Source organism: Camelus bactrianus, chromosome 20 (assembly GCF_048773025.1).
Source record: "Camelus bactrianus isolate YW-2024 breed Bactrian camel chromosome 20, ASM4877302v1, whole genome shotgun sequence".
NCBI classification, from domain to species: Eukaryota; Metazoa; Chordata; class Mammalia; order Artiodactyla; family Camelidae; genus Camelus; species Camelus bactrianus.
The window spans coordinates 20,255,188-20,266,423 of NC_133558.1; the positions used below are offsets into that span (position 1 = coordinate 20,255,188).

General features: G+C 48.5%; 1 protein-coding gene across 1 annotated transcript; it reads right to left on the bottom strand.

Moving 5' to 3' along the window:
* Positions 1 to 7,234: 7,234 nt before the first annotated feature.
* Positions 7,235 to 11,107, bottom strand: NEU1 (neuraminidase 1). Its single transcript, XM_010961481.3, has 6 exons — positions 10,749 to 11,107; positions 10,132 to 10,324; positions 9,223 to 9,485; positions 8,459 to 8,641; positions 8,055 to 8,277; positions 7,235 to 7,973 (listed from the first exon to the last, which is right to left on the bottom strand). Exons 1-6 carry the CDS (start codon positions 10,908 to 10,910, stop codon positions 7,747 to 7,749), a joined length of 1,251 nt encoding a protein of 416 aa, XP_010959783.1. The 5' UTR covers positions 10,911 to 11,107; the 3' UTR covers positions 7,235 to 7,746.
* Positions 11,108 to 11,236: the final 129 nt, after the last annotated feature.

Sequence of the window (11,236 nt, forward strand, 5' to 3'; positions counted from 1 at the left end):
TTTCCACTCCCAGACGGAGGATTCCAGAGTGGCCTGGCTCCTAAAAGAGAATGGACCCAGGGTGTCTTGTACTGAGCCCAGAGCAGCTCCCTTCCCACAAGGGAATGACTCCAGATAGAGTGCAGAGAATTCCCAGCCTGTGCAAGCAGGAGCGACTCACCCCAGGCGACACTGAATGTGGACCATAGCTCCGGATGTTTTTCAGCTCCAAACAGCCTCATGCTGTGGGGCAGGTGGCACCTGTTAGGGAGAGTCCCTCCCAGTTCCTAGAGCAAAGAGGCCTCCAGCAGCTGCTGGGACCCAGGATAGAGGCTGCCTTGGGCCAGGGTCGACCTGTTACTGGCACAAACTCCTAGGCTGGCTTTGCCAAAATTCTTATTGATCACAAGTTCTTGTGCCTAATGCACAGTGAGGCCAAAAAGATACTAAAAAGTTGGAGTCTAGAACACAGAAAAGTTTATTGCTGGGCTAAGCAAGGAGAATGAGTGGCTAATGCCCCCCAAACCCGAGCACTCTGGAAGGTTTCAGCTGGGAATTTTTATAGGCCAGCTGAGGTGTGGAGGGCATCCCAGGGTATGTAATCAGCTGTGCACAATTCTCTGGTTGATGGTAATCAATCCTTAGGTGCCAGAAGGCCTGGGGGCTCTTTGCTAATAATCATCAAGTAGTTAATTTCTTCCATTTGGTAGTGGGTTTTAGCATCTGAAAAAACCTCAGGAAATATGTATGAGACACCATTATTGAGTATTTCAGAGAGGAGCTACCGCAGAGGATATAGGGGAGGGGTCGGTCCTGGGAAGTCCCCATAGGGTCCTGCTTGGTTAAGTGGTTAAGTACTTTGTCCAACCTGAACTACTTGTTCCTACTGCAAAGATAGGAGAAAGGTTTAGTCTTTTCCTGTATTTACAGTAGTGTAAGGAGCTGGTGTAAAAGTGTCTTCAGTGGTGGCAAATGAATTTCCCTTCTTTTTTGGTTACATGGGTCCCCTTGTGGGAAATTTCCCTGTGGTCCCCTTGACTTTATCAAGTGCCTTACTGAGACTCAGACATGCTGAGACACTGGCCTTCCTCTGACCTCTCCTTTTAGAACTTTGACTAAAGAACTGCCATTGGGGTTGGCAGGATATCCCAGGGAACCCATGTTAGTTGCTCTCTACCAGGCTCCCACCTCCAATGGCAAGGGCACCGTAATGTCTTACCAATCTTGCTGGAGGTTAAACAACACACGTCCCTTAAACTGGGTAACAGGAACAACGCAAAGTTAGCTGGGCTGAAGACACCAAAGCGGTAAGTTGATTTTGCATCTTCACTCTTCCTTTCATCCTCACCCTCTCTTGATGCACATTGGGTCATTCACTCTGGGTGAGACACGCTGGGACATGGGGCTTGAGCCCTTTGCTCAGTGCTTGCATAGGCTGCGATGTGGGACTCTGGGCTGCAATGCTTGCATTGGGACAGAGCAATAGAAAAGAAACTATTAAGGGACTAAAAATAACTGTGCATGAGCAGTTGGCTGGGGCAAGTTATGAACAAGATACAAAAAGACCCAACACCCAACTGCCACTTTGAGATGCTGGGAGCAGAGGCAGGGTACTGGTGCTTGATCCTTGCACACACCACCACCAAGGGGGTGGGCAGCCCACCTAAGCCACCCCTCCGGCCCTACGCCTGGATCTGCCCCTACCCTCACCCCACTTAAGGGACCAGCTCACCAGGGAGTGAGCAAGGGAAACTGTTACTTATTTTCGCTCCTTTGTGCTGCAGCAGGAGTCCCAGTAAAGTCTTGCCTTAATTTCTCATCTGGCATCTTATCAATTTTTATTGATTAAGGAGGCCAAGAACCCTGGTCAGTAACATGGGCACCGTCTTTGTGGCTGTATTTTGCCAAGTTACCCAGTGATCTCCATTTATCTTTTTCCTTCTATTTATTTACTTGTTTATCTCCCTCTATTTCATTTTATTTTACTTTTTATTTTCTATCTATTATTATATACAAGAGTATATAACAATTCTGTACAATTTAAAGGAGACTAAAACAACATACTCACCACTGAGCTTAAGACCTAGTACTTCTAAATGCGTGGCTTGCAGATTTGAGGGCCACAGGAAACGTGATTTCTGGCATTAGTCCCACAGGAATGTGAACTTTTGTTAGGAATTTTCCAGACACTGTTATTTATTCTGCCCCACCCCCCACTGTTTTTTTCCTCTCTCTATTCACAGCAAAGATGGAGGCCAGTTCACCCACTGAAGATGTGGCTTTTTGATACTTTATTTACAAAGAAAGGTAGCCAGCCTGTGAGCTGTAGTTTCCCAATTTGATTTAAAAAAAATATATTGCATTAGTGGGCTGGAGGTATAGCTCAAGGGTAGACTATATGCTTAGAATGCACGAGGTTATTTTAAAAATATACTGCATTAAAATATGACTTACCTGGATTCCTGAGTTTTTTGGTGTTCTTTTAAATTTTGCACCCTAGGTAGTACTGCTATGTTGTGAGCAGAGCAGGGGTTGGAAAAAGGCTCTTATTTCATTTTGTCACTTAAAAAAAAAAACAGTGCAGGAGGCTGCAAATAAGAATGGTTTATTTGGGGTCTTAAGAATTACAGTTTGGGGGAGGAGGGTATAGCTCAGTGATAGAGTTCATGCCTAGAATGCCGGAGGTCCTGGGTTCAATCCCCAGCACCTCCACTAAAAAAAAAAATTAAGAAATAAACCTAATTACCTTCCCCCACCCCTGGATAAAAGGAAGACAAAGTTAAAAATGAACCTCACATCTAGGGAAAATTTTTTTTTAAATAAAAAAGAATTACAATTCGCGGGAGAGGGTATAGCTCAGTGGTAGAGCATGTGCTTAGCATGTATAAGGTCTTAGGTTCAATCCCCAGTACCTCCATTAAAAAAAATAAACCTAATTACCTCCCCACAAAATGAAGAAAAAAAAAAAAAAGAATTACAATTTGGGAGACACAGGTTTGGGTAACCTTGAAAGAGTGTTCCGAGAAAAGAGTCAGGGGCTCGTAAAGACAAAAAGCCACAGGTTGTTAAAAGTTGCCTGGCGAGAATTGTGATTGACTAAGTCAGAAAACATGTGTCCACAGAGAATCACAAGTTGTTTTAGGGCAGGGGTCTGATAAGTGGACTGTCATGAGTTATTTTACAAGTATCTTGAATTTCTGGCAGGTGTTCTGGATGACTTCATAAGACCAAAAGGTGAGAGTCCATCCAGGCTGAGAGCTGCTTAAGTCATGCTTCCTTAATGGCCTCCTAGCTCCATTCTGGAGCGCTCTCTTAGCAATACTGACTCCATTTTGACTTCTACTCACAACTTACAGAACTTCTCAACACCTTGGTTTTGTACCCTGACTCCAAATCTGTGATCTGCTGAAATCCTGACTTGAGCTCTGAGCATTGACTGATGTCCCCAGGGCAAATGCCAGCTCCAGGGCTCATTTTTCTAGGTTCTTCCTATTATTTATGGTTTTTGAAGATTCTCCTTAGTTTTCACCAGCTAAGCCTTACGCTAAAAATGTGTTTTAAAAAATATTTTATCCAGAACATTAGGAAAGGGAAGACCTACCCTTTCATTGTGGTAATCCTTCCTAATCCTCTTTCGGGAAAAAATGATGGACAACCTCCTGCTTCTGCCTGATAATGACTTCTGGTTGTGAGGACTGAATTAGTGAAAAAGTGCACCTGGTGCCTGGTCCCCGGTATTTGCTGCTCAATATTACTTGTTGGGCTCTCTTTCCATTGTTTCAGAGCAGCCTGGTAAACAGGAGAGCCCAGAGCCCCTCCAATCCTGAGCCAAGGGGCTGGGTAAGGGGTGAGAGTGTGTGCCCAGCAGGAGGGCCCGTGCTGGGGGGTGGGAGCTCCAGGTTAGAATCTGGCTGCTGACCCAGGTGGCACTCACCAGGCTGTAGTCTTCCAAGTCCACTTTGTCCCATTCGTACAAATGAGCACTCTGCCTTCCCCTTTCAGTTTCCTGTCACTCCTTCCAATTCCCCCTTTATATTACAAGAAAAAAAGCCAACCAAACAATCAACAGTTCTTCAACCCTTTCTGCACCCCTGACTTGTGTTCAAACCTGGTTTTCAAACTTGAATATGTATTAGAATCCCCTGGAGGGTCTGGTAACACTCTGAGTGCTGGTCCCACCCCCAGAGCTTCTGACTGCAGGTGTGGGGAAGGGGGCGGTGTCGGGATGGGGGAGGTCAAGCAACCCATTCCCAGGGACGGCTGCCACCCACCTGGGACCACACTTTGAAAACCACTGGCCCAGCTCCTTACCCTTCCTGGGCTTGTCTTTCCTCCCGTATTAAGCCTCCACCATGTGCCAGGTATCATGGCAGGGTTTAAGATGCCCGGATAAGTAGGCAGGTTTGGTCCCTGCCAGCTATTATGGCTATTGTTTGTTAGACACAAACTCTTCCTGTTGTAACAATTTCTCTTTTGAGATCTTTTCTTCAGTGTTTTGAAATCTATTCTTCCTAAGTCTAGGCTAAACGTCTGAGTTTCTCAAAGTGCAGCCCAAAGACCCCAGCGTTAGACTCTCCTGTAGTTCCCTTTAAAAATGCAAGGTTGCAGGGTGGGTAATAGCTCAGGGGTAGAGGGCATGCTTAGCATGTATGAGGTCCTGGGTTCTATCCCCCGTACCACCACTATTAAAAAAAAAATCTATTATAAAAAAAGAAAAAACAAACAAAAAACAAAAACAAGGTCCTGGACAGATTCCAGAGATACTGAACCTGCAGGCAGGTCTGGGGTGGGACCAGGGCTCTGGTTTCTAATGACTCCTCCCCACCCTCTTCTGAGGAGGAGATCCTTCCTTGAGGATCCTCTCTCTTAGCTGAGGGTTCTTGGCTATGAAGAAGGAACACTGTCACTTCCTCATAAGCCCCCCATCACATATACTTCACGAGGCAGTAGCTCATGGGTCGGACACTCACGGTATCATTTCCTCTCTTTCCTCCAATGTTTCTGATAAATAAAATTTTAAGGACTTACCAGATGTGTAATTATTAGTGTCATTAACAGATGTCCCAATTGCTGCATATGCCACCCCCACCATACTTCCTTGGGTCGTATCTGTTTCTCGATTGTATTTGAGAGGCAGACCCCCCACCCCCATGACCATGCTGCCTGTGTTTCTCGCCGAGTTCTTCCTCCCTCAGATGTCCCTGTTTCCTCCGGCAGGCCCACAGATTCTGCCTCTGCATGTGTGTCCTGTGTGGTAACAATGTGGTTTGCTGGCCAAGGTAAAGTATTCCATCAGTTTACTCTGTGAACTGGCAATTACAGGAGAGAAATTAAGCATTTATCCTGCCTTTCCCATGCAAACCACACTTCACGGTAACCCGACAGCCTTGATGAGTGACAGCTTTTTTTTTTAATCTGGAGAATTCTAGCTAATACATGAGGACAAAATAACAGAATTTAAAAACCAGCATTTCCCAACCCCTCATGAAATAACTGATTCAGGCAAAACTCATCCATGAATGAAACTTTCCGTTGGAAGGTTGATGGGGAAATCTTACAGAGGGGGTGAGTCAGGCTATGGCCATATGAACCCATGGCTCAATCTCAGCTTTACTCTGAGAGGGGCAAGCAGACAGTGCTTGCTTCCTTAGGGGGCACCAAAGGAAGCACAAAGCCCCTGCAAAGGAATCTTGTCCCCCCTCAGATGGACTCTGAACCTAGTTAGATCTTTTTTGATAACTGGAAATACAAGGGATGGAGGAAGAAGTTAAATGAGGCTCTGAGGAAGAAACATGAATCCAGGGGGAGGAACATTCTACAGGACAAATGAATTATTTTTGTGTAGATGGTATTAAAAGAGAGAGAAAGAAAAGAGAGGAGGTGGAACTACTGTAGATTACAAAGACTAAAGAGACATCGGGGTGGGAGAGGTATAGCTCAATGGTAGAGTGCATGCATGAGGTCCTGGGTTCAATCCCCAGTACCTCCATATTAAAGAAGAAAAAGACATCAAGATGCAATGTGTTGATTTTCTTGGCATCCTGATTTGAACAAATCAACTGTAAATAAGACATCTTTGAGACATTTGATGAAATTTGAACATCAGCTGGGTTTTAGATTATACCACAGTTACTGTTAATGTTTCGGGTGTGCAATGGCATTACGATTATGTAATAATATATTCCGATCTAAAGAAAGAGATGCATACTTAAGAATGTAGGGGTGAATGTCATGAGGTCTGGGATTTGGTTTAAAATACTTCAGCAAAGGAAGCAGAAAAAAGGGTAAGAAGCAACATGGTAACTTTTTTTTTTAAGTTTGTTTTTTGGAGGGGGAGGTAATTAGGTTTATTTATTTACTTTTAATGGAGGTGCTGGGAATTGAATTTAGGACCTTGTGCATGCTAAGCACACACTCTAACACTGAGCTATACCCTCCCCACAACGTGGTAACATCTTGATAATTGCTGAAACTGGATGCTGTGGTACATGGGGTTCATGAAGCTATTTTCTTTACTTTTGTGTTTTTGAAAATGTCTATAAATGAAAAAAATTCCAGTATTACCCAGTTGACCACAAATTCTGGATAGAACACAACAAAATCTCACCATGTCTTCACAGGCAAGGGGATTATTCCATCTCTTCCATCAGATAGGATATTATCCTAACATTTCTTAGAGAAGCAGTTGAAAGTAACACAAATCTCTGCAAATGAATGTGGCCTTTATCCCTTTATGATAAAGACATAAAGAATGTCTGGACCATTCCTACCATCTTGTCCAGGCACTGCATTTCCTTTCCGTATGGAAAAAAGCTGTGGTTCCCACTCAGCTGCAGGCCGTCTAGGCTCTTTTCACAGCATCTGTGTTTAGGATGAAGACGCTGTTTTCTCCCATAATTGCCACAGTGCTTATTTCTCCGCCAGGCCGGCCTGGGAGAGGCTTCCATCTGCACTTTACACACCTGCTCCCTGCTTCATGGAGGACAGTACCCCATCCTGCCTTAGACATACAGAACAGCCAGTTTTTAAATACCTTATGGGGCTCCCCCTCCTACTCCTCATTACACCTCTGAAGAGCAATCCATTTTTCTGTGATATGAAAGAATGTGAAAGGGAAAGGAGGATTTGATTTGTCAAAGTCAGATTTTTCACAGGCAGTAAGCACACCAGCTTCCTCCCCAAACTCACTCCCAGTCTCGCACGTGTACACAAGGAAAACAGACGTGAAGACGTGCATTGACAGAACCACAGAGACTGCAAATATTCATTCTCCTTCATTTAAAACATTCATTAAGTATAAACAGTTTGATTCATAAATAGTCAAAGTGAGTGGTGCACCTCGTTCCTTACCCTGCAACCAAACTTCCTGCCCTTCCGGGACTTTCACCAACCCTCTTCAAAGTGAAGATCTCACCCCAAAGAGGTAAACCTTTCCAGATTCCCTGAGTTGACAGTTATTTAATGCTACAAGCCCACCAATCCCTGCCCAAGAAAAGGACCAATCATTGTCCTGGGAGGGCAGAGAGGGCGTGGGGCAGACCCAGCAATGTGGAAGGGAAGTGCTCCCAGGTGTGGGCACTCTTCCTGTGGGGAGGAGCCAGGTTTTTAGTCCTAGAGATTTCCCTGTCAAAGAGAAGCTGATTTCCCAAAAGACTAGAATCTAAGGGAAGGTGGAATGGTCTTCTAGGGTCGTCCAGCAGACCCTGTACAGACCCATGGTCCTGAGGCTCAGTCCAGGGCCTCCTACCCCCGTGGCAGGTGTGCAGCTCACAGGGTCCCATAGATGCTGACTTTGGCCAGGGAGATGCTCTCTGTGTACTGGTTCCGGCCTTTCTCATACAGAACATAGAGCTGAGGGGCCTGCTCCTCCCCACCCACGCTGCCCTCCAGGGTTGCCAATGAGGAGTAGCCACTGGGCCCTGGCCACAGCTGGACCGTCTCCTTCCGCCAAGAGGTACCGTTACTGAAGCTCCAGCGCAGGGTCAGGTTCACCCCTGGGGACAGCAGCAGAGTCAGGGGAAGGAGAGTCTAGATGGCAGGGGCTCCCCCGCCGACCCCACCCGGCCGGCACTCACGGAACTCTGGATGGGCAGGGTTGGAGAAGAAGACAATGCCCGAGTTGGTGGCTACGGCTCCTGCAGCGACCACAGGGTCCACGAGCTCGGGGTCAAAGGTCACATCCCGCGGCCTCAGCGTCTCGCAGGCGTCGTAGCTGCGGAGGATGATGCGGCAGCGGCAGTGGTAGTTGTTCTGGTTCCGGGCATTGATGACGACTGAGCCGTCTGGGAGCTCATAGGGCTGAGGGGACAGAATGGGGCTTCAGGAAGACCCAGGGAGAGGGCAGCAAAGGGCCCTGTCCCAGAAGGAGTGAGGCTGTTGGCACAGAGCTGGGAAGCCAGACCCTGGGTCCACGAGTGAACCGCTGCTCTGAAGGACACAGCAGGTTGAGTGGATGGGGAACCGCCCATGGACTCCTGACCTGGCACTCGTCGGGGTTGAAATCGTTTTCCCGCTTGGGCTGGCCGTAGGGGATGCCGCTGATCCCACTCCCATAGCGCCAGGAAGCACCATGGTCATCGCTGAGGAGGCAGAAGACCCCGTCCCGCTCCAGTGTCCCATGGCCACACACGATGAGCCGGCCCTTTCGTGGCTCCTGCTGTTTCTGTGGGAAAAGCCACAGATGGAGACACTGAGGGGGCTCAGAGGCAGGGAAGGGGAACCCAGCACCTCCCAAGTGTGAGGACACACACATCTGGTCCTCATCTGTTCTGTCCCTGCTCGCTGACAAGTATCGCACAAACACCCACTGTCTAATTTAAGAAACTCTTTTGCAGAATAAGCTCCTTCAGGACAACCAGGGTGTACTTTGGACAGGTTGTTCACAGGACAAGGGGCCCAGCCACAGAGTAGATGGGAGCTTAAACCCAACCTGTGCTCACGGACCAAGCTGTGGACCACGGCACAGGCTTGTGTCTGACCAAAGGAAGGCTTTCTAATCTGTATGGGATTTTCTAATTTATTTTCTAATCTGTACATGGCTTAAGCAGCCCTGTTGACAGCCCCCAAAAAGGGAAGCCAATGGCAAAGTCCCACGTTCCTTTGGTAGGGTGTTGCTTCCAGGATGTCCCTTTCTACCAAGGAATCCCATCTAAGACAAAAAGCCTGTCTTCTCCCTGGGAAGGAGTTCACCTGGGGGCAGATTCTCTACAAGACAGCTCCCGCCACCCATCTCAGGACAGAGACCTGAATGCCAGACCCCGGGCCGGGGGCAAACATCTCGGTGCCTATATCCAAGGAGAGGTTCCGGGGTGAGCTCCAGGAAACACCGTCATCCTTGCTCCACACCAACATGGTGGAGGCCACCTGGCAGCCAGCCTTGTGAGCACAGAGGGAGTAGAAAAGGAAGACCACTCCTGTCGTTGCGTCGCTCACCACGGCCCCCAAATTTAGCCCATCTGGGGTCACCCCATCGTCCACAATGAAAGCTGTTGGAGACCATGTGCTGCCTAAAGAAAAAAGGGAGGAAGCCCAGGCTGAGCGCTCTGGAGGTGCCCTTTCCACTGCTCCCTGCAATTTTGACCCCTTGCTAGGGACCAAGGCCTTCTGATGGCCCCTAGGCCTACAAGACCTGCCCCTCCTTACCTCTCTGATCTTATCTATTCTATCCTTGCTCACTCCATCCAATCACACAAAATCCTTCCCATTCCTGAAATACTTCCCCTCCTTGAGGCCTGTGCCCAAGCTTGTGCTGCCTGGTGCACTCTTCCTCCAGGCTCACTGACCTCCTTTGAGTCTTTGCTCCAATTTCATCTACTTAAAATTGCAGTCAAACTCTGGCTCTCTCCATACCTCTTGCCCTGTGTTTTATTTTTCTCCACTGCACTTATCACCTTCTAGCATAATACATTTACTTATTTATTATGCTTATTGCATCTTCCCCCCAGTAGAATATAAGCTCTGTGAAGGCAAGGACTTTTGCTCTATTTTGTTCATAACTGTATTCACAGAACCTAGAACAGTGCCAGATAACTGCCCTGGACACCTTCCCTTCTTAGGTTCTATCTACCCCTCAGGGAACCAGCAGCTTCAGGGCCCTAAAGCAGATCAGGCTCCCAACCCATCCAACCTCTTGCAACCCAGGCATCTTTATACCCTGGTCCATAGACCTCCGCAGAGCAATGAACTTGGCTCCTTTATCTGATGCTGACATTTTTCTGGCCTCAGCGAAAGCAAGAAGAGTGCCCCGAGGAGTGGTGGTGATGAGCGGGATGCGGAAGGTGTCCACAGAGCCGATCTGCTTCCCGCTCACCCACAGTAGCTGCTCCATGGTCACCAGCGGATGAACCTACGAAGGGAGGAGGAAGGGTCAACAGAACAAAGGTGACTTGGGGTTTTAGGGCGAATGAATAGCGGCTCGGAGTCAAGTTCCCCTGGTATTGGCAGGGTGATGGGGATCCGCAGTGGGAGCACGGATCCCAGAACAAGGAAGGGGAACCCTGAGGAAAGTTTGGAGTGAAACCGAAGGCTCGGAGCAGCGGGGGAAGGACTACGAGGGGAGAAGGAATCATTTGAGACAAATTCTCAAAAGGGGAAGGAGCTCGAATGAGGAGACTTAGAAGGAAGGAGGACAAGAGCCCAGAGAGGGAGAGGGACTGGGAAAGGAGGGGAAGGGGTTGGAGAGTCCCCCAGTTAAGAGGGGGATCAGCAGTCCGCGTCCCGAGGAAACAACCACGCAGGTCGGGGATGGGGCTATGCAAAGGGTGACTTACCAGACTGAAGTCGTTCTTTGTCCTAGCCCCGAATGCTGCCGGAGATAAAAGCAACAGGAAGACAGAGGCAAATAACTGAATCCTACAGACTCCCCAGAATCCCAGCATCCGCGGCCTCCCGGGCCTGCCCAGGGGCACTGCGCTGGGTCGCCCCGCAGTCATCTCCACCCCGCTGCGGCCGCGACCCTGGCCCCCAGGACTAGACGCGGGCTGGAGTCGGTCAACTGACTTCAGCCCTTTAAATGCTCAGATGTCATCCCAAACCTGCCCTCGGCCCAGCCGAGCTTCCGCGTCTTTAATTGGCATTCGCAGTCCTCCCCACGTGACCTTCAACTCCTCAGCGCTACCTCTTTCAATTGGCCCTCTTTGAAGCCCCAGAGCACATGATCCAGACGGGAAGCCTATTGGCTGGGGTGAAGGGGGCGGCATTACTCCGGAGGCGCCCTTTGATTGGTTGCGACACCTGGGGCGCGTCACAGGGGCGGGGC